Source organism: Hyla sarda, chromosome 6 (genome assembly GCF_029499605.1).
Source record: "Hyla sarda isolate aHylSar1 chromosome 6, aHylSar1.hap1, whole genome shotgun sequence".
Classification (NCBI taxonomy): domain Eukaryota; kingdom Metazoa; phylum Chordata; class Amphibia; order Anura; family Hylidae; genus Hyla; species Hyla sarda.
In genome coordinates, this window is record NC_079194.1 from 216,564,594 (window position 1) to 216,589,310 (window position 24,717).

Consider the following 24,717-nt stretch of genomic DNA (forward strand, 5'->3'; position numbering starts at 1 on the left):
AAAATCTCAAGTGATGAATTGTCTTGACTGTCAGCCAGTGTAGTGGAGTCTAGCAAGCTGATAAAGGTGCCTGACTCCACAAATGTCCCCATACAGAAAGGGGTTATTTGCACAGCCTTTTTTACTTGGGTGTTATAGGGGGCAAGGAAGCATAATGTTTACCTCACTTATAATGTATTTATGGCTATTTGTTAAGTAATTTTCAGCTGCGTTTTCTATTTAGGTTTGGTTATGGCAAAATATGGATTGGCATGGAAGGAGCACAGGCGCTTCACATTGTCCACTCTACGAAACTTTGGTCTTGGTAAGAAGTCCATGGAAGAGAGAATTTCTGAAGAGAGCCTATACCTAATACAGGAATTTAAGAAGAATCAAGGTAAGACTTTTATAATAAAAACACTTACAAACTTACATTCTTAAAGGGGTTTTCTAAAATCATAGTATTCTTAGGATAAGCCTTCAACATCAGATCTGAGAGGGGGCAACAACTTTCAATTCCCCTACCGATCAGCTGTTTGAAATGACATGGCTCTCGGGTGACTGCTGTACATCCAATGAACAATCTACACATATGCCCTATTTCGATTGGTCTATTATATCCACTAGCAAGTGCACTAGTAATAATTAATTCTCTACACTACAAGATTACTGTGATTGATGTATATTTGTAATTAATGAAGGATAGGAGGTAAATAACATAATCACGGATCATATATATGAATAGTAATGTTTACAATATATCTTTAGGGTAACAATTATTATCAACCAATACTAAAACTTTAACTTCAAAAACTTTAAATCAAACATACATAGAGAATTGTGTAGTTCAATCGTATGGATAATATCACATAAAAGGAAAACATGAACAATAGGGACACATACAAATGCTTGAAAGTGTTCAGATGCATGACAATTGGAGAAGGAAAAATGGTGAAAAGGATGAACTGTCATACCATAGAAAAAATATAATACAGGCTGGACCATTTATATGGATACACCTTAATAAAATGGGAATGGTTGGTGATGGTTGTTATAGACAACTAGGCCCCTTTTCCTTTGCACAGGTTTTGATAAATCTCCCCCTAAGAGTATAGTGCTACATCTCCTAGCATATGAGTAGAATGACAGTTCAGCTCAGTGAAGAGTATATGTACAAAAAATACATAGGGAAAAAAGCGCTCAGATCCAAGGCCCACCACCTTTATTAAAAAGGGAGAGAACTCACCCGGTGTACGTGGAACGGTACCTATTTATAGGTGACCAACCCCACTAACACCCACGAACCTAGACAGCAGTCAGGTTAATCAACACAGAACGTAGCCTCTTCATAAATCCACAGATCTGGAGAGCGCGTGGTTTTCCGGGGTCAAATAAATGCCCGTAGAATACCAGTAAATAGACAAAAGGCAAACATAAAAAATGACCAGCGCTCAATGAAGCAGGACTTGATATGTTATAGTGAAGGATAAGGTGGTATTGCACTTACTCCACAGTGGGGGATCTAGGTGGTTATTTCACCAAAGATACCCCCTCCACGTTGGCTTGCATCACTCAGCCCCGGTCAGGATACCGATTAAAAGTGCCAGAACAGCCAGATATTCAGGAATTCATTTAATAAAAATAGCAACGCGTTTCAACGGCTAAAAACTACCTTCTTCCTCAGGCTTACATTTGATAATAAAACAGTAGTTCAATTTATACTCACACAGGGTCTCCTCAGACACCGGCGCCTTCCTACATCACTTCCGGTTTCTTGTTCACATGACCGCGGTCACATGTCCGGATCTGTTTGATGACCATGTGACCGGACTAATTATAGCATGCGCTATATCTAACCCCATGCGTCTCAGCCTGGAACGCACAGGGAACAGACATGCGCAAAGAGGGCCTAATCGGCTCTCCGTGCGTCCCAACCCGGAACGCACAGATGGCCGGCACGCGCAGATGGCCTAACCTTTTTCAGTTCAGCTCAGTGCTATGCCTTCTGCCTCTGCCCTTGTCCACTCCTCCAATAGAGATAACATGTCACCGCTGTGGAGCATTTCCCACCTTACTTCATTCGCTATTGGTCGGAGTGATGTCCCGTGCAGTGCTGCCTTTCTATACACACCACTAGTTTGTAGCAAGTCTATGTGCTATAAACCAGCAATCTTCTACCACGTCATCTTATAGGCTCCATTAGCTTGGTATTGCAAGCCTGACATGTCTTACTCACTGTTCAATACTCAAAGCCATTAAATTATTATTCTTTGAGCTTGTCATTGACCCTCATCTATCAAATATGTAAATTTTTCAACACCCCGGCTTCTTTGCTAGTTGTATTTGACCCTTGAATGGCAACCAAAGGTGGGTGTCTGCACTTCAGCTGCCCCATCAACCAATACACTATAAAGTTGTGACTACTACTACAACCACTATAGGCAAAATCTACCATCCACCATAAACTAGACTCTGTTGCACTTTAATCTGCATGCAGTTTGTTTAAGGTCACCTGTAGTAGATACGTTCTCTTCCTATCTGACTGTTATAGTGTTATCCACATCATATAGCTGTAAGACTTGGTAGACATGTTAAACTGTGGAGTATAATTAATGTTCCTTTCCTGAAGGAGCAGGAGACTCTTTCTCTGCCAATCCTTGGCGGAGGTGGGTCACCACCATGGCCAGTAATTGGCTAAACAGGCATTTCCTGCAGGAATTCAATGTCATCAGACGTAGAGATCAGTAGTAACCAGAAGCCATGAGAAAGGCAGCAGTGAGGGATTAGGGCAGGTGAGTATGGTTTGTTTTTTCATTTTGAAAGCACCCATAATACAGTCTAAAAGCTTTTTGTATGCCCAGAAAACCCCTTTAAAACATGTGACTTACTTATGGCATAACATGGTGTCTTAAAATGGCCAGAACACCTAATGAAATCTATATTTTGATGCTCACAATTTATTACTGTTTGTTTCCCAGACTCTCTGTATGATCCACACTTTGTCCTTGATAACGCAGTATCGAATATTATTTGTTTCATTGTGTTTGGACGACGATATGACTATGATGAGACAGTGTTTAGAAATATTCTTAACCTGGTCCATGAACATATGAAAAATGCAACTGGTTTTTGGGCCCAGGTGGGTAATTTTATACCACTTATGACTTATAACATGAAACACATTTTGTAATTCTGTATTAACATTATTTGAAAAAAAACTGCATCCACTAGATATAATGTTATGTATGAAATTAAACATTTCAATGATTAATTCAATTCTCCAATTTACAATCTATACTGAGAATGTGGAATCGACAACATAAAGGAGTACTGCAGTCTAAGACAAATTATCCACTATTCACCCCAGCTCTACAATGCATGGAGCTGTGTCGACCACCGCACGAAGCTGTGCCCAACAGGCCCCCTCCATTAATCACTATGGGAGAGCCAGGGATACAGCATTTTTTTTATCATTCTCTAGCTCTCCCATAGAGATACATAGAGGGGGCATGTACAAAGAGAGCAGGGCATCGCGCAAGCAGATCGTGGAGGTTCCCAGTGGTCTTACACTACAGTACTCCTTTAATATTATCACTGTTAAAAGAAACCCCTATAGTGGACAGAATAGGAGCTGAGGGGACACATGAAAGGGGGCAGTATGGTTGTGACAGCTTGAGGAGTTAGGGGTTAAAAGGGGTGGGCCTGGGCAGAATTTATCTGGGGGGATGGAAAGGGGGGAGCCAGTTAGAGCAGTGTAGCGAAGCAATTACCTGCCAGCCCTATTTGGTGATAGAATTTTAGGTACTTGGGTACCATGGGGGAATTTGTGTTGCAGTGGCAGGAGCTGAAGGGGGATTTGGAGGCACTTTAAAAAAAAAAAAGGTTGTCATCGGGTTGGATATATTGTGGAGCTGGGATGGTACCCAGCTGTTCGAGGTGAATTCCTAAGGGAAATTGTAGTCTCTGAATGAGATGAACTTGGGTCAGGGGCTGCACGATTAAAGGGGTTCTCCGGTGCTTACACATCTTATCCCCTATCCAAAGGATAGGGGATAAGATGCCTGATCGCGGGAGTCCCACGGCTGGGGACCCACGGGATCTTGCACGTGGCACCCCGTTTGTAATCAGTCCCCGGAGCGTGTTCGCTCCGGGTCTGATTACCGATGACCACAAGGCCGGCGGCGTGTGACGTCACGCCTCCGCCCCGTGTGACGTCACACTCTGCCCCTCAATGCAAGCCTACAGGAGGGGTGTGATACAAACGGGGTGCCGCGTGCAAGATCCCGGGGGTCCCCAGCGGCGGGACTCCCGCGATCAGGCATCTTATCCCCTATCCTTTGGATAGGGGATAAGATGTGTGAGCACCGGAGAACCCCTTTAAGGGCAAAATTGGAGATCTGATGGAAATAAGCAGCCATTAAGTCCCCCTCCTGCCAAGTAGTGAACACTCAGGGATAAGTTCAGAATGTGTTTTGCACAACAATTAAAATATTATGTTGGTAATGTTTATCCAGTTGTTTATTATGAATTTTTATATTGGCAGATATGTATATATATATATATATATATATATATATATATATCACTGTTACTGTTACTTACTGTTTTGTTCATAAAAGTGGGTCTGCTGTGGCCTTTAAACCACAACAATAAGTCTGTATTTTATGGGGGGGAGGGAAGAAGGTCAAGCAAATCAATATGATCCACAAGTATTATCAACACAAAAAAAAAAAAAAAAAAAAAAACATTTGCCGTATGAGAAAATAGTTATTATACGACTTAGACATAATAGTCCAAATGTTCTTATGTATTCATAATGTGCTTTGAATTTCTCATTCAGCTCTACAATGCATTTGGATTTGTCCAATACCTCCCTCTACCACACAAAAAGATCTTCCGAAATGTTAAAATTGTTTTCGGATTCCTTGGTGAGGTTTTAGAAGAACACAAGAGAACCAGGGTGCCAGGGCAACCTCGAGACTACATTGACTGTTACCTAGAAGAAATGGATAAGGTATGGTAAAATATTGTCTAGAGGTTTGCAACAATCATGTGAATAATTTTAAAACCAATGGTCAAAGAACTAGAATTTTTTTTTTTAAAGGTAACAGGGTGAGTGATAGAGATTTGGAAGCATAACCTTCTACTGGAAAGCAGGGGCTGGATGCTTAAAAACACAGTATCCAGTACAATTACAATCCCATTGAGCGATTTCTGAGTGGTAAAAATGGAAAGAATGGATAAGGAGAATTGTATATATTGTGATAGGACACAACCCTTTAGACACTTTCAGGAACCAATTGATCAGAGAGGAGAATTAAGAATTTTTGGAAATCTCAAGTATTGCTATATTTTGCTATACAAGTGCATATGAGTCATATACTGTATACAATACATATGTGATGTAATAACTACACAAAAAGTTAATCATTACCAGACATAGTAAGTAAAGATATCATTCTACATTGCCTTATATGTGCATTTCATCACCAGATCCTAATACATTTACATTATCCAACAACATTTTTCTGACCTTAATACATTTTTTAATAGAAAATGCATGGACAGTGCTTTTTAATGACTTTATTGTTTGAAAATCTAATAGGGCAGGTATATTATCTGCTACAACATATCCTTCAAATGCGGTTGGACTTTGTATTATACTATCGATGTCATTATCTTGTGTTTGATCTGCTTGTTGTAATGATCCTTTAACCCCTTAACTCCTTAAGGACGCAGCTCATTTTCACCTTAAGGATGCAGCCCTTTTTTGTAATTCTGACCACCGTCACTTTAAGCATTAATAACTCTAAGATGCTTTTACCGATTATTCTGATTCTGAGATAGTTTTTTCGTGACATATTCTACTTTATTTTGGTGGCAAATTTTTGTCGTAACTTGCATCCTTTCTTGGTGAAAAATCCACAAATTTCATGAAAATTTAGAAAATTTGGCATTTTTCTAGCTTTGAAGCTCTCTGCTTGTAAGGAAAATTGATATTCAAAATAAATTTTATATTGATTCACAAATACAATATGTGTACTTTATGTTGAAATCATAAAATGGACATATTTTTACTTTTTGAAAAAATTAGAGAGCTTCAAAGTATAGCAACAATTTTCTACATTTTCATGAAAATTGAAAAATCTGAAGGGACAGATGTAACAGAACTACAACTCCCAGCATGCCTGGGCAGTCTAGGCATGCTGAGAGTTGTAGTTTGGCAACATCTGGAGGGCCACTGTTTGGGCACCACTGTAATAGTGGTCTCCAAACTGTGACCCTTCAGATGTTGCAAAACTACAACTCCCAGTATGCCCAGACAGCCTTTGGCTCTCTGGGCATGCTGGGAGTTGCAGTTTGGCAACCACTAGAAGGGCAGCAGTCCGTGCCTTTCAGCGCACCCCCATGCTCTGAGTGTCCACTTAAAAAGGGAGGGACTGCAGTACCAGCAACTGGGACAGGAGAAAATTCCGCTTCTGTGCTGTTGAATAAGTGGGCACATAAAGCTAGAAGTGGCTGCAGTGAAAAAGCTTGTACTTGTATCTTAAAATCAAGCTGGTGGTCCACCGCCAGGTGAGCTACCACCTGTTCCAGACCCTGCCTCTCAAACCCCCCCCCCCCGACTGTGAAAGTGCCAATGTTTCATTTCATCAGTTATTGTTATCGCTCCAACCTCATTAATTGGATTCTTGTGGTAATTCCACAGGTAATATATGACGTTGACGACCATAGGGCCTCAGTCTTGAAAAAGATTACATCGATATTTTTTTAAAGATTTTGATTAGAATCACAAGTTTAATGTCCCGGGTGCTCGAAGGGTTTACCTTGAACTAATACTGTATGACCACAAAACCCAATCTAACAAGGAGTCACATGGCGGCACAATAACAGAGCTTAGAGGTGGCAGCAGCCTGACGAGACCATAGGGCCTCACAATAGAAAAGATTAAAGATATTTTGTAAACTTTCAATTGAAGATTTTAGATAAAAATTTTAAACATTTAATTTAAGGTGCCAACAGCATGAGGAGACCATATGGTGGCAGAACAAGACAAGACATAGGGCCTTTTTTTTTAATTTAAAATGAAGATTTCAAATAGATTAACATAAGCATTTTTAATTAATGTGCCAGCAGCATGAGGAGACCACATGGCCACGGTGTGTCTGGGTCCTCTGTGTCGTCTTTCTCATCACCTTGTAGCTCCACAGCCTGCTCCTGCTCCTCCTTTCCTGTCAGATGACTATAAAAAACACTCATTTCACAAAACCTTGCCTGTGCTCCGCTTTCGCCCTCCCCCTCCTACTCCAGTTCAGCCCCACAGGGCTCATGTGGCCTCGAGATGTATTGTTTCGAACACGTGTTGTAGGAAATGAAGCAGTGAAATGGCATAGTTCATCCCGTAATCCTGGCGACTGACTAATAATGTGACTTCCTCAAAGGGCCTGAGCAAATGCCAGGCATCACGTATGAAATGCCACTGGTTGACATTGAAGTTGCACAGGGGTATACTCCTATCCGCTTGGATCATCAAGAAATCGTGATGGCTTTTCTCTATTCATATAGTTGGTCCAACATATGGAGGGTGGAATTCCAACGTGTGGAAGCGTCGCAAATCAGACTATGTTGGGAGATGCCGTTCTGATGCTGCAGCTCAAGGGGGGGGTGCTTTGCGGTGTACGAGCGGCTGAAGTGCATGCAAAGTTTACTTCTCATTGTCGGGATGTCTTGCAGATGGGGGTAACACTTCAGGAATTGCTTTTCAACCAGATTGAACACGTGTGCCATGCAGGGCGCATGGCTCTGGCTTCCTTGAAGCAGCGCAGATAAAATGTTCTTCCCGTTGTCGGTCACCATGGTTCGATTTCTTGATGAATGACTTTTAGCAGTTCCTCCCCTGTGTGACTCCGTTTGCCAAGGCAAACCATGTGAAGAACAGCGTGACACCACCGGGCCTTGCACACATGGTATGCTGGAGGGGCATTTTTATTAAAATTATTAATTTAAATGAATTAAAATGTTAATGAATTTATTAAAATTAATTGAAATAATTTATTATTTCAAAATTTTATGTGATGTGCCGGCAGCATTAAGAGACCACATGGCACAATGAGACAACCTGTAGGTGGCAGGAGCATAAGGAAACCATATAGTGGCAGAATTACCAAGCCTGGAGGTGGCAGCAGCTAGAGGAGATCATAGGGCCTCACAATTGAAAAGATTAAAGATATTTTTTAAATTGCGTGTGGCCATGTTAACATCCTTCGGATACTTGATAAAAAAAACTGCCACACTGAAGAGTAGCTTATTTTCCCCCCAACAGTCCGCGCCGACTGACTGCTACTGCCGCCGACTCCAGGGACCCCTGTTCCACTACCTCCTGGGCATGTAGGCTGATGCGAAGCAGGTGGCACATTTGGCTCTAGACTTCCCATAGCTGCCACCATGCTGACTCCCAACCATGCTACCACCTTGCTGGCTCAACTGCTGCCTCACGGGAAACCTTTTACCCTCTTCTCCTGATGATGAAGCCCCTTCTGCACCCAGCTCCCAAGTACGATCGGCTTCATCATCATCATCGAGTTGTGTCTGAACGTCACTGATGTCCTCCTCATGTTCCTCAACAGTGTGTGCTTCAGGAGCCTGAACGCTCCCAACACCACCCACTAGTGTTGCTCGCGAATATTCGCAATTCGAATATTATTCGCGAATATCGCATATTCGCGAATTCACGAATTTCGCGAATATAGCGCTATATATTCGTAATTACGAATATTGTTTTTTTTTTTTTTTTTTTTTCCTTCACAGTACACATCACAGTGATCATCCCTCTCTGCTTCCAGCTTGTGTGGTGTAAAGAAGGCTGTAATACTACTGTGTGAGACTGGCGTGCGAAAATTCGCATATGCGACAATTCGCATATGCAAATTTTCGCATGTGTGAATTTTCACATATGTTAATTTTCGCATACGTGTATTTTCGCATACGCGAAAATAAAACGAGGATATAACGAATATGCGAATATTTGCGAATATATGACGAATATTCGTCCATATATTCGCGAATATTCGCGAATTCGAATATGGCCTATGTCGCTCAACACTACCACCCACCACGCCACTCTCCTCATTACTACTAGTGTTGAGCGGCATAGGCCATATTCAAATTCGCGAATATTCGCGAATATATGGACGAATATTCGTCATATATTCGCGAATATTCGCATATTCGTAATATTCCCGATTTATTTTCGCATATGCGAACATTCGCGCATGCGGAAATTAGCACATACCTTAATTAACATAAGCGAAACTTCGCATATGCGAAAATTAGCATATACAAATTTTTGTATATGCGAAAATGCGCACACAGGCCTCACACAGTAGTATTAGAGCCTTCTTTACACCACACAAGCTGGAAGCAGAAAGGGATGATCACTGTGATGTGTACTGTGAAAAAAAAAATTAAGTTAAAAAAAAAAAAATGAATATTCGTAATTACGAATATATAGTGCTATATTCGCGAATATTCGCGAATTCGCGAATATGCGATATTCGCGAATAAAATTCGCATTGCGAATATTCGCAAACAACACTAATTACTACTTGCCCACCTAGGGAAGGAAGCGGGGTATGTCTCCACTACTTCTTGGCTGGGCAGTAGCTGCTGACTGTCCTCTAGTAGATCGTCCTGACTAAAAAGTGGAGCTGAACCCACAGCATAGGATACTTCTATGGGGGAGGGATACGACAGAGGCAATTGAAGGACAGGAACTTCTCCCGGGCCATGCCAACTGATGGTTGTGTCTGAGAAACCCACCAACTGTTGACTGAGGGTCAGATGTCACTTGTGATGAAGTGGATGACCGAGTTAACCAGTCAATGACAGCAGATGGGTTGCTGGTCTAGACACGACCGCTAGCTGATACCAGGAGCTCAGGCCTCTCGCTCCGATTCCTGCTTCCACTTGACCCTAATCTGCTTCGACCTCTGCCTGCACCTGATGAATTTAGGAATCTGCCACTCCTCTGTGCATGTCCTGCCACTTCTCTGCCTGACATACTTAGTGCGTATCTGAGGGGAGTACAATACGCTCCACTACGCTTACAACAGTATTTGTCTAGCCTTTAGGCTGGCCAATCACAGTAACTAGGCCCTTAGGACTTTAACAGGAAAAAAAATGGTACACCACGTAGATGTACGTACGTGAAATGCACTTAGGAGGGGAGAACAATGTTCTCCATTACGCTTAAAACAGTATTGATCTAGAACAGCAGCAGGTGTGTACTTTTGGCTGGCCTTTCACAGTAACTAGGCCCTTAAGACTTTAACAGGAACAAAATAGTACACCACCTATGTAAGCACAGGTTACACTTAATAGAGGACAATAAACTCCGCTACTCAACCAGTATTAGGCACTAATAGCAGGTGATTATGGCTTTTAGTGCTCTGCTCACCCTAACTGGCTGGCTACTGTTAGCTTTTCAGTTGTTGTACCCACCAGTGCTGCAGCACACAGTCACTGTGTACTACACCCACAACTGCCATTCCCTTTCAGTGCTTCTAGGCTGGATTTGGGCTTAAGGTGAATCGCTGCTGTAATACACCAACAATTGCACCTTCTCTCTCAATCTATCTTCCCTATCAGTGCTTCTAGGCTGGATTTATGTTTGAGGTGAATTGCTGCTGTAATACACCCACAATTGCACTTTCTCTCTCAATCTCTCTCCCTTCCCTATCAGTGCTTTTAGGCTGGATTTGGGCTTGAGGTGAATCGCTGCTGTAAAAAGGCTTTTCTGTTCAACACACACTCTCTCTCTGCAATAGAACGCTGATGTGAGTGGCTGCAAGATGGTTGCCGATTATATAGGACTGTGACATCACAGAGGTGGCTGGCTGCTGATAGGCTGCATGTGATTCAGGGTCATCCCACCTACCCTTGTTCCTGCCTTCCCAGCATTCCTTGCCCCATGTACTGACATGTGGGGCAGCCATCTTAGATGCCCTGGAGCCTGGAGCGCACTGAATGGAGTTTAATGAAGCGATTTGTGCGATCGAATCGCAGCGATATTCAGAATCGTCAGAATTGATTCGCTCAACCCTAGTCTATACGGTTACAAGGATACCCAATTTATGTAGGTTTTATTTTACTACTTACATTTTTTTTTATAACAACATGCACCAAAATAAGTATGCTTAAAATGTTCTCTTTTGACCCCTATAATTTTTTTTTATTTTTCCACATACGGAGCTCTATGAGGCTAATTTTTTTATGCTGTAGTTTTTATTAGTTCTATTTTTGGTTTTATGGGACCTTTTTCATTGCTTTTTATAAAAACATTTTATGGTCTATGAAGTTACCAAAAATGTGCAATTTTGGACTTTGGTAATTTTTTTACGTGTACGCCATTAAAGGACAACTGTAGTGGTACACATTTATATATGGCATTGCCCGGGCCTCAAAAATAAACAAAATAAACTCATACATACCTTCCTACGAACCCTCGTTCGTCCAGCACAGGCCTCACGGTCCGGCAGTGCTGACGTCATTCCACTTCCTGGGGACGGGGACGCCGCAGAGCCGTTTGCGTATTACCGGCCGTAGCGATGTCCCGCCTGTGATAGGCTGAGCCCACTGTCATGTAAGAAGCCGGCCAGAGCTCCTTACATGACAGTGGGCTCAGCCTATCACCGACTGGGGCGGGACATCGCTACGGCTGGTCATACGCCGACGGCTCTAGGGCGTCCCCGTCCCCAGGAAGTGGAATGACGTCAGCACTGCCAGACCGTGAGGCATGTGCCGGACCAACAGGGGCTCGTAGGAAGGTATGTATGAGTTTATTTTGTTTATTTTTGAGGCCCGGGCACGGGCATGTATAAATGTGTACCACTACAGTTGTCCTTTAACTGTGAGGTTTAAATAACTTTATGTTTTGATAGATTGAACATTTATGTATGTATAGTGGTACCACATATGATTATGTTTATTTTTTATTACATTATTTTATTTTATTTTTAAAAATGGAAAATGGGGGAGGTGATTATTTAAACTTTTGTTAGGGAAGGGGTTAATTCACATTTATAAATTTTTTTTTTATTATTCCTTTTTGTACACTATTTTTTATTCCCCATAGGGGACTATTACATGCAATCCTTGGATACACTGTTCAATGAAAAATGTGAATGAAAAATTTGATCCAGACTTAATCCGAACTTCAACTCGATTCGAAATAACTAATTTTGTCATTAGCGACACCTGCTGTGATCGTCCTGTATAATGTATAGATGCGAGTGGCTTTCTCTCTGCAATAGATAGGATGATCACAGCGGGTGTCAGGAGTCAGGATTACCTTTTTATATATGTGAAAAATCTTTTATTTTTTATGTAGGGGATGATGGGAGTTGTAATTCTTGAATCCCAGCTGTCCCCGCTTGCAATCACAGTGGTTGCAGCAGGGACCGGCAGGGAGTCACTGGGACCATATGAATGGAAGAAAGAAAGTTTTGAAATTTACAGTAGCTGCTCTAATTGGAGCAAATTAAGGTTAATTGAATAATGAGATCACAGCCAATTAAGGTCAAATAGGTAATAGAACATCAAAGGAATGTAGTTCAAGTAGTTTGACCTTAATGGCTGTGGTTTCATTATTCAATTAAGGCCTTTCCCTCCTATTTCCTGTTCTTCATTCATCTGTCTGCTGTGTGAGTGGTAAAATATATATATATATATATATATATATATATTTATATATGTATATATATATATATATATATATATATATATATGTATATATTCTAATGTGAAAGTTTACATCTACATTTACATGAGCGAAAATATATATATATATAAACAGAGATATCATGTATATATCTATCTATCTATATATATATATATTTATATGATAGAGAGAGAGATACATATAGATAGATGGATAGCTATACACACACACACACATATATATATATATATATATATATAATGTAAAAGTTTACATCTACATACATCTACAGTATATATTATTACATATTATTCATATGGTACATATACTCAATATGCTGGGTCCTGCAACAGTATTGAGATATGCTGCGGGACCCACAGTCAGTCAGTTTGCAAACAGTGCAAAATATATGTTTGCAAACTGTCCGTGGGTACCGCCGATCCCACAGCATATCTGACCTGAGTTGAAGTCCTATTTGAGTATCCATCTGTATATATATTATTTATTTTTTTTGCTTATGTAAATGTAGATGTAAACTTTCACATTAGATCATTTATATATCTATATATCTATATATCTATATATATATATATATATATATATATATATATATATATACAGTCATGGCCGTAAATGTTGGCACCCCTGAGATTTTTCTCGAAAATTAAGTATTTCTCACAGAAATGGATTGCAGTAACACATGTTTTGCTATACACATGTTTATTCCCTTTGTGTGTATTGGAACTAAACCAAAAAAGGGAGAAAAAAAGCAAATTGGACATAATAGAAATCCAGTAGTAGTCAAAGCACCGGTAAAAAAAACATCCATTTATTAGAAATCCTTTAAAAATTCATAGAATACAAAAAGGTGCAAACCAGCATGATAGAGGTCCTACTGCAGGTACTACTGCTCCCCACATTGAGTACAGTCTGCTCCATGCTAGGAGTTGTAGTACCTTCATTAACAGACAGATTGCAAAAGGTGTCGGAAGTGATACCCGCTGCGATCTGTTTATTAATGCATTTACTACAGCTCCCAGCATGGAGCAGAGTGTTCTCCATGTTGGGAGCAGTAGTACCTGCAGTTGAGGACAGATCACAGCGGGTGTCACACCTCATCTATTGCAGAGATGTAAGAAAGCCGCCCGCACCTATACATTATACAGGACGATCTCACCAGGTGTCAGTAGTGACACCCGGGGCGGTCTGTCTATTAGCACAAGTACTACTACTCCCATCATGGAACAGTCTGTTCCATGCTGGGAGTAGTAGTACTACCTAAAAAATGTAAAAAATAGAGAAAAATAGTGAAACACACACACACATACACACTTTATTAAACACATTATTAAAATACATTACTAATAAAAATTTGCTGGGAATTTAGGAATTTATTTGGATCGAATCTAATATTTTTTATTTTTTTTGGTGAATCGCCAGAATAAATTTTTTAAAAAATTTGCTCATCTCTAATGCCCAGCATTAACCCTGGGTCCTGGCTGCCCATAGCAACCAGGACCCACCAGGTATGAAGTGTGATCAGCTCATGAGCATGCTTCAAACCCTGGTAATGGGACCAAGGCATAAAGGTACACCCTTGGTCCTTAACAGGTTAAATAAATGAAGAAAGATAAGATTATGACCATTCTAGCTGTAGTATGCAAAGCTTTAGGTGTGATGTTATTAACATCTGTTCTCTTCTGCTCAGGACCAAGATGGCCGCAATTCAAGCTTTGATGCTGAGAATCTTTTTACTTGCATGGTAGATCTGTTTGTTGCTGGAACAGAAACCACATCGAGTACTTTAGAGTGGAGTTTGCTTTATATGATGATGAATCCAGACATTCAAGGTAAATTCTTTATAAAATGCCAAATGCAGCAATGTTTTAAATATATATATATATGTGTTTATGTTCCAGAATCACTTCCAAACGACTAAAGATATTTCCGTGACACTTGGTCTCATGTTATTAATATGTTAATTAAAAATATAGTATAGGTAAATTAACACTTACAAGAGTTACCCTCATTTGCCAGGGTTGGGGTTTTTGTTTAATGTCCCATACAAGTCTACGGGAAATATATGTAACTGCATAACTTCCAAATGGCTGGAGATATTTTGATAACACTTGGTCACATCTTACTTATATGTCCACTAACAATATAGGATAGTTAATTTCACCCTAACCTACCCCATTATGTAAAGGATGGGGTTCTTGTTTTAAGTCCCATGCAAGTATATGGGATTCCCGGTAACTTACTCCACAAGCTCTGCTCTGCATCTCCTGATGAGTACGTCAGTCCGGCTTGCCAGCCACAATCTCCCCATATGCCATGCCCCATCTCACAAAGCCATGCCCACCCTTTAAGCCCCACCCCTTTTATCTTCTATCCTTTTGTGCCTCGACCTTGCTGGCAAATTCTGCACACTCCCACAAAGCCACGCCCCCTTCTGTTTTTAGCTTACAAAATCTTCATATATGAGGACGGCATATGAGGATGATATAAACACAGGATATTGGGATGGAATATGAGGTCGGTATGTAAGGACGGGATATAAGGACGAGATATAAGGTCAGGATATGAGGACAGGATATGAGGTGGGGAAATGAGGTCGGAATGTGAGAACAAGATGTGACGACAGGATATAAGGATGCGATATGAGGACAGGATATGAGGTAGGGATATGAAGAAGGGATATGAGGTAGGGATGTGAGTATGGGATATGAGTTCGAGATATGAGGTTGAGATATGAGGTCGGGATGTGAGGACGGGATGTGAGGACGAGATGTGAGGTCGGGATGTGAGGACGAGATGTGAGGTCGGGATGTGAGGACGGGATATGTGGACAATATGAGGATGGGATATGAGGATAATATATGAGGACAATTTATGAGGACTACTCTGCTCTTAGACATCTTATCCCCTATCCAATGAATATGGGATAAGATGTCTGATCCCGGGAGGTCAGACCACTGGGACACCCCATGATCTTTAGCCCGGCCACCCAGTAATCCACTGCACGGAGTAAACTCCACTCCGTGCCAGATTACGAGCAACCACAGCCGTCACACCCCTCCGTATATCTCCCATAGACATTAATGGAGGGGGCGTGAAGACCATGGCCGTCCAAAGCCTATCACATAAATGTTCACGTGTGCCATTTGGGACGGTTGAGTGTCTTAAATTTGGGTCATGATCTCGGGAAACCCTAGACAAACTTTCTAATAGCACTCTGTAAATGTTCTAGCCTCTAGATATGTTCTAGCCTCTAGATATGAGGGCGGGATATGGGGACAATGTATAAGGATGGGATATGAGGACAATATATGAGGACAATATATGAGGAGTACTCTGCTCTTAGACATCTTATCCCCTATCCAAAGAATAGGGGATACGATGTCTGATCCCTGGAGGTCTGACCGCTGGGACAACCCGCGATCTCCAGCCTGGCACCCTGGTAATCCACTGCGCGGAGTGAACTCCGCTCTGTGCCAGATTACGAGCAACCACAGACATCTCATCCCCTCCATATATCTACCATAGACATTAATGGAGGGGGCGTGACGACCATGGCTGTCAAAAGCCTATCACATAAATGTTCAGAACAATGGGGTGCCGGAGATCATGGCAGGTCTCAGTGGCCGGACCCTCCGCGATTAGACATCTAATCCCCTAACCTTTGGATAGGGGATAATATGTTTAGGGATTGAGTACTTCTTTTAAGGGGTATTATGACTTGTATTATTTTTACAAGAATGTGCTCTTTCTGGGGTAATCATTCTCCCAGAGCTGGCTCATAGAGCTTTTTGTGTTTAGGGTAGGCACATGCATTGTCTGGAAACTGTTGGAACCACTAATTGGCTGGGTGGGCAGTGCAAATACAGACCCCAAACACAAAGAGATCTGAACAATGGAACTGGCTCTAGGAAAAGGACAGTGGTGAAGAAGTGAGAAAAGTAAGCATAGGGGGTTTTCTCCAGGCTGAGCACATTCTTAGAAAAACATTGAAGTTGAATACTCCTTTGACACTTAGTAGCACTATATATATATATATATATATATATATATATATATATATATATATATATATATATAATATCACTGATCGGTTTACCCGTTATTTTAGTTTGGAGGTCTCCCAGATTTTAATATAGACTGACGAACAGGGAACCTTTTAAAATTGCTTTTACTGTTAAAATTATTTAAACACTTATCGGGTGTATATATTATTGTAGATCGCACCTTAGCTGCCTTCTTCTAGCCTTCAACATAGATACTTGAAGAGACATGTATCTTGCTTCTGTCTTCTATTGTATTATGTCAGGCAGGGTTCAGACTGTGCATATGTCGTGCGTTATTTGCTGTGCACTGACTTGTTGCAAAGTGGCTATGTGCAAATTAACTTCTTAACTGGGCAATCAGTTGTATCCATAGGTATGCTGATGACTAGTGCTTTTAGGTGAGTATGTTATATACAATGTCCTCAATCACTCATAGCACCGAAAATATTGCACTGTCCACAGTCTATTATTGCACTATTAATTATTGCACATGCCACTTAGCTTTTTTCTCTTCTTTCAGGAGGTAAGGTGCGTCTTTTTCATCCTTGGAGCTTAGGTATGCATATTGTGCCGATCCTATGCCGATCCTACGCGTTTCCTCTATGCGATTCTTCAGGGACCTTGTTACGGCTTTTCAACTCTTGGCTTGCATCCTATTGTGTAAGCGGCTCCTTTCATGTGTGCGGCTCTGATGCCGGCCGTACTCCATTTGATTTTCCCACCGTGCTTTATATCCAATAACTCCTCCTTCGCTCCGCCTATTACTCTGGTCCGCCAATCTCCAGCCTGCGCATAGAACCTGCGCTCTCTATTGCCGTGGCTGGACTCTCACAGGTATGGCTATGAGGGGAGTGTCTTCTATGCTCAGGTGTGCTGTTCAGCCCTCGTTCTGAGCTCTGGATAGTCAGTGGACAGGTAGCTTTTCTTGCGTTCCAGCTATATTTTAACTCTTTTGTTGCTGGGTTGCGTGTTCTCTTGTTTCTGTATTATTTATTTTTCATAGATCCTGTTGTATTATTTATAGCTTATTTGTAGATGTTGAATTAACAACTGTTATATTTAAATTGTATGTTCGTAGCAGATTTTTTTTAGATCGTAGTTTGCTACATTTAAATTGTTTACGGTTATTTTTATAGACAGCTATTAGTTGTATTCTTTGATGAAACACGCGTAGGATATAAAATCATTTAAGCCCTCTGGTTTCACCGCTTCCAAGGTGAAAGTCCAGAAGGCTTCTCTTTGAAGAAGCATGTTGTCCCAGTCTCCTCCTCTGCTTGGTGAGGGTACAACTTCGATGACCTGTGCCTGGAGACCTTGCACATCACTTAGGTGATGGGAGGCAAAATGGTTTGCTACCGGAGTGTCTCGCATGTGCACTATATCCCCTACATGTAGCCTTCGTCTGAAGTTTCTAAAAGTTTTGCCCACATAATTCAGTGGACATGTGCATGTTAGGAGGTAAATCACCCCCTTTGTTTCACAATTAGCAAAGTGTTTGATCTGATATTCCTTCTTTGTTACCGCACTATTAAATTTACTTCCTTTTTTAATATATGGGCACATAGTACATTTGCCACATTGGAATGTTCCATTAGGTTTAGTTGTCAGCCATCCGTCTCTAGAGATTCTTTCAAAGTTGCTATGGACCAATTTGTCCTTTAGATTGCATCCTCTTTTGTATGTGATTTGTGGTTCACTAGGGATCAATTTTTTTAAAGTCTCATCTAACCTTAATATGCCCCAATATTTGCTGAGGATTTGTTTTATCTCTCTAGCTTTATCATCATATACCCCTATTATTCTGGATATTTCTTTTCCCTCTTTACTATCTTTTTTCTTTGGGGTCAGAAGTGAGGACCTATTTGCTTTCAGTGCTCTATGATAAGCTCTTTTTATTATTTTGTTGGGGTATCCCCTATTCTTAAGTCTGATGCGAAGCTCACCTGCTTTACTTATGAATTCATCTAGAGTGGAACAATTTCTCCTAATACGGAGGTACTGGCCCGTTGGGATTCCCTGCTTCAGTGGGCGCGGGTGGCAACTGTCCCACCGAAGCAGGGAATTCATGGCTGTTTCTTTTCGGAACACAGTAGTTTGTACATTTCTGTCTGTTGTAACCCAAATTTTTAGATCCAGGAACACCATACTTTCAGAACTGATGGAACTCGTGAATCTAAGTCCTAACTGATTTACATTGAGCTCCCTCACAAAGGTCTCAAATTTTTCTTTGGTGGAAGACCAAATGATCAGGATGTTGTCAATGAATCTAAGCCACAATGTTATGTGGCTAGTCCATGACGACATCCTGTCACTAAAAACCACTTGGTCCTCCCACCAGCCGAGGTACAGGTTTGCGTAACTGGGGGCGCAGGGGCTCCCCATCGCTGTACCTCGGCTTTGGTGGAAGGACTCTCCTTCAAATTGAAAATAATTTTTTGTTAGAACAAATTTTAACAGTGCCATTACCAATTTGTTATGAGGAATATATTTATTCCCTCTTGATTTGAGAAAGGACTCCACTGCCTCCAGCCCCTTATCATGGGGGATGGAGGAGTATAGAGCCTCAACGTCTAGGGTGGCTAACAACACCCCCTCTTCAAATTTCACATCCTCGAGTCTTTTTAATACGTCGGTTGTGTCGCGGACATATGAGGGCAACGCGTACACAAACGGTCGTAGTACGTTGTCCACATACTGGCTTGCACCTTCTGTTAAATTCCCAATACCCGACACTATGGGTCTCCCCCGTAACGGGGGGTACCCCTTGTGGATTTTAGGGACTGAATAAAAACACGCGGTTTTTGGTGTAATCGGTTTCATGTAATCAAATTCTACTTTGCTCAGGAGGTTTAGACTTCGCCCTTCTTCCAAAATACACATAAGATCTCCTAAAAATTCTCTAGTTGGATCTATTTTAAGTTTTTTGTAGCAGTCTTTATTATTTATGATTTCAAGACACATCTTCTTATATTCCTCCCTGGTCATCAAAACAATGTTTCCTCCTTTGTCAGAGGGTTTGATGACCAGGGAGGAATCATCTGCCAATGTTTTTAATGCTTGCCTCTCAGCCCAGGTGAGGTTTTGATCTTTAATTGTTTTCTGCTCTAACGTTTTTAATTCTTTTGTAACCAATCCTACAAATATATCAATATTAGAGTAGTCTCCTACTGGAGGTGGTTTTTTTTACTTTTTTTTATTTAATTGTGTAAATGGGCCTTCACCTTCTACTCCCTCACTGTTCTCCCTAGAAAGACTATCCAGGTCCCTAAAGAGTGACATGTCTTCCTGATCAATTCCTAAGTCATGCCCTAATCTCATATCTTTTATGTGGAAGTATTTACGCCATTTGAGCTTTCTGGCATAAAGGCTTACATCACTGGCCCATGAAAATGAACTAAACTTGACTGTGGGCACATATGACAGTCCTCTTGCCAGGAGATTCATCTCTGCTGGACTAAGTATTCGTGGGGTTAAATTAATAATTTGTAATTCAGCCTCCTTAATTTGAGTAGATTGTGTATCTTGTATTTTTAAGGTGCACTCCTGAGCAAGTAATTGTTCATGCTCGGGGTTTTCTCTAAAAAACCTCCCCTTCTTCTAGAGCCCCTGGGTCTGCCTCTTCCTGATCCCCTGCCCCTATTATTCCCTCTATAATTGTAGTTGTAATTATGATATCCTCCCGTTTTCTCAGATTCACTTTCTTCACACTCCGATGAGGATATATCTGTCTCCTGAGATGCTATTTGTGTCTGTTTTAGAATGTCATAGTCCTGCTTATTTTTAAAGTCCTGTAAATCTCTTTTAAACTGTAAATGTTTCCTTTCTTTCAAGAAAGCCACAAATTTAGAGATAGTTTCTTCCAATATCTGCTCTTTTTTTTGGGAAGGTTGGATCTGTTTTGAATGTATTGATCTGTTCTATGGCTTTATTAAGATTAATCGTTACAGTCTCTAGTTGGATCCTCTCCTCTTCTAGCAGGATCTGCATTAGTTTTAATGAGCTCTCTGTTGCTTCCTTTTCCCACCGTTCTTTCACATGTGGAGTCTGAATTCTTGGTGAGGGTACTAGGGGAATCCGGAGGCCCCTTGGGACTATTTTATGTTGTAAATCATTTTCCAAGCTGTAAATTTCCCAGTTGGATCTCACATGGTCTTTATACAGCTTAGTTACATTTTTAAAGGCAGATTTAATTGAGATGGTCTGGCTGCAAAAACTAACTTCTTTTTCTGAGAACACGTCTTGTATATCTTCTAGCCACCTTTTATTGTCCACTTTACCAGATAATAATTTGGCCATGCCTTTAATAAAAAAGGGGGGGTTTATGATATCACTGATCAGTTTACCCGTTATTTTAGTTTGGAGGTCTCCCAAACTAAAATAACGGGTAAACCGATCAGTGATATCATAAACCCCCCCCTTTTTTTATTAAGGGCATGGCCAAATTATTATGAAATTATGTGAAATTAGAAGAGGGGGTGTTGTTAGCCACCCTAGACGTTGAGGCTCTATACTCCTCCATCCCCCATGATAAGGGGCTGGAGGCAGTGGAGTCCTTTCTCAAATCAAGAGGGAATCAATATATCCCTCATAACAAATTGGTAATGGCACTGTTAAAATTTGTTCTAACAAAAAATTATTTTCAATTTGAAGGAGAGTCCTTCCACCAAAGCCGAGGTACAGCGATGGGGAGCCCCTGCGCCCCCAGTTACGCAAACCTGTACCTCGGCTGGTGGGAGGACCAAGTGGTTTTTAGTGACAGGATGTCGTCATGGACTAGCCACATAACATTGTGGCTTAGATTCATTGACGACATCCTGATCATTTGGTCTTCCACCAAAGAAAAATTTTAGACCTTTGTGAGGGAGCTCAATGTAAATCAGTTAGGACTTAGATTCACGAGTTCCATCAGTTCTGAAAGTATGGTGTTCCTGGATCTAAAAATTTGGGTTACAACAGACAGAAATGTACAAACTACTGTGTTCCGAAAAGAAACAGCCACGAATTCCCTGCTTCGGTGGGACAGTTGCCACCCGCGCCCACTGAAGCAGGGAATCCCAACGGGCCAGTACCTCCGTATTAGGAGAAATTGCTCCACTCTAGATGAATTCATAAGTAAAGCAGGTGAGCTTCGCATCAGACTTAAGAATAGGGGATACCCCAACAAAATAATAAAAAGAGCTTATCATAGAGCACTGAAAGCAAATAGGTCCTCACTTCTGACCCCAAAGAAAAAAGATAGTAAAGAGGGAAAAGAAATATCCAGAATAATAGGGGTATATGATGATAAAGCTAGAGAGATAAAACAAATCCTCAGCAAATATTGGGGCATATTAAGGTTAGATGAGACTTTAAAAAAATTGATCCCTAGTGAACCACAAATCACATACAAAAGAGGATGCAATCTAAAGGACAAATTGGTCCATAGCAACTTTGAAAGAATCTCTAGAGACGGATGGCTGACAACTAAACCTAATGGAAAATTCCAATGTGGCAAATGTACTATGTGCCCATATATTAAAAAAGGAAGTAAATTTAATAGTGTGGTAACAAAGAAGGAATGTCAGATCAAACACTTTGCTAATTGTGAAACAGAGGGGGTGATTTACCTCCTAACATGCACATGTCCACTAAATTATGTGGGCAAAACTTTTAGAAACTTCAGACGAAGGCTACAAGAACATGTAAGGGATATAGTGCACTTGCAAGACGCTCCGGTAGCAAACCATTTTGCCTCCCATCACCAAAATGATGTGCAAGGTCTCCAGGCACAGGTCATCGAAGTCAGGGGCGGACATATCACTTGTTCAGCCGGTTCGGCTGCACAGGGGCCCAGAGTGTTAGGGGGCCCCCTAGTAGCCCAGGTCACATCTTGGGCCTCACAATCTGGCCCCTGCAGGGCCCCCTTCCAGTACTTCGTACTAAATGCTGCAGCAACAGGTCCCGGACCTGCTGCTGACAGCAGTAATTTGCCTTTAAACCGGCCGGGCGAGACGAACAGGACAGGGGCTGATGGGAACAGACGTGCCCCGCGCAGGCACGCACGTCTGTTCCAAGCCCCTGATGTCACGTGTCATGGCCTCTGACCCCGGCAGAAGCGACAGGAGCAGCAAACCCTCCCGCCTCACAGCCGCATCACTGGACAGATAAGGTGAGGAGAGCGACGGTCGGGTGCAGGGCGGGGAAGGGATTGTAATGATGATGAAGAGGACAGGAGGGGTGTTGAAGAGGTTGGTGGTGTAATGATAAGAAGGATTGGGGGTCTGGGAGAGCGTAGTGTTGATAAGGAGGACCAGAGGGGGGGTCAGGGGGGTAGTGATTAGGGGGTTTAATGTTGATGAGAAGGACTGGGGGGGGGGTGTCAGCTGTGTAATACTGATGAGGTGCTTAAGGTATATGGGGTGATGAGGAGACTGAGGATGGAGTGCATGGGGTGTATGGGGTGATGAGGAGACTGAGGATGGAGTGCATGGGGTGTATGGGGTGATGAGGAGACTGAGGATGGAGTGCATGGGGTGTATGGGGTGATGAGGAGACTGAGGATGGAGTGCATGGGGTGTATGGGGGTGATGAGGAGACTAAGGATGGAGTGTGTGGGGTGTATGGGGTGATGAGGAGACTGAGGATGGAGTGCATGGGGTGTATGGGGGTGATGAGGAGACTGAGGATGGAGTGCATGGGGTGTATGGGGTAATGAGGAGACTGAGGATGGAGTGCGTGGGGTGTATGGGGTGATGAGGAGACTGAGGATGGAGTGCATGGGGTGTATGGGGGTGATGAGGAGACTGAGGATGGAGTGCATGGGGTGTATGGGGTGATGAGGAGACTGAGGATGGAGTGCATGGGGTGTATGGGGTGATGAGGAGACTGAGGATGGAGTGCGTGGGGTGTATGGGGTGATGAGGAGACTGAGGATGGAGTGCATGGGGTGTATGAGGTGATGAGGAGACTGAGGATGGAGTGCATGGGGTGTATGGGGTGATGAGGAGACTGAGGATGGAGTGCATGGGGTGTATGGGGTGATGAGGAGACTGAGGATGGAGTGCATGGGGTGTATGGGGTGATGAGGAGACTAAGGATGGAGTGCATGGGGTGTATGGGGGTGATGAGGAGACTAGGGATGGAGTGCATGGGGTGTATGGGGGTGATGAGGAGACTGAGGATGGAGTGCATGGGGTGTATGGGGTGATGAGGAGACTGAGGATGGAGTGCATGGGGTGTATGGGGTGATGAGGAGACTAAGGATGGAGTGCATGGGGTGTATGGGGGTGATGAGGAGACTGAGGATGGAGTGCATGGGGTGTATGGGGTAATGAGGAGACTGAGGATGGAGTGCATGGGGTGTATGGGGTGATGAGGAGACTGAGGATGGAGTGCGTGGGGTGTATGGGGTGATGAGGAGACTGAGGATGGAGTGCATGGGGTGTATGGGGGTGATGAGGAGACTGAGGATGGAGTGCATGGGGTGTATGGGGTGATGAGGAGACTGAGGATGGAGTGCATGGGGTGTATGGGGTGATGAGGAGACTGAGGATGGAGTGCGTGGGGTGTATGGGGTGATGAGGAGACTGAGGATGGAGTGCATGGGGTGTATGAGGTGATGAGGAGACTGAGGATGGAGTGCATGGGGTGTATGGGGTGATGAGGAGACTGAGGATGGAGTGCATGGGGTGATGAGGAGACTAAGGATGGAGTGCATGGGGTGTATGGGGTGATGAGGAGACTGAGGATGGAGTGCATGGGGTGATGAGGAGACTGAGGATGGGGTGCGTGGGGTGTATGGGGTGATGAGGAGACTGAGGATGGGGTGTATGGGGTGATGAGGAGACTGAGGATGGAGTGCATGGGGTGATGAGGAGACTGAGGATGGGGTGCGTGGGGTGTATGGGGTGATGAGGAGACTGAGGATGGGGTGTATGGGGTGATGAGGAGACCGAGGATGGGTTGTGCGGGGTGTAT

At 42.4% G+C, this 24,717-nt stretch overlaps 1 protein-coding gene across 2 annotated transcripts in view; it reads left to right on the forward strand.

The window, feature by feature from the left end:
• The first annotated feature begins 231 nt into the window (after positions 1-231).
• Positions 232-24,717, forward strand: part of LOC130277692 (cytochrome P450 2J6-like) — a 41,232-nt gene continuing 16,746 nt past the window's right edge. The window contains exons 1-4 of one of the 2 annotated variants that reach the window (XM_056528411.1): positions 232-376; positions 2,958-3,118; positions 4,820-4,993; positions 14,406-14,547. In XM_056528411.1, coding sequence (XP_056384386.1) covers positions 232-376; positions 2,958-3,118; positions 4,820-4,993; positions 14,406-14,547 — 622 coding nt within the window. Of the gene's footprint in view, positions 377-1,935; positions 2,347-2,957; positions 3,119-4,819; positions 4,994-14,405; positions 14,548-24,717 lie in introns of those variants that run through there. The other variant, XM_056528412.1, reaches the window with a different exon arrangement.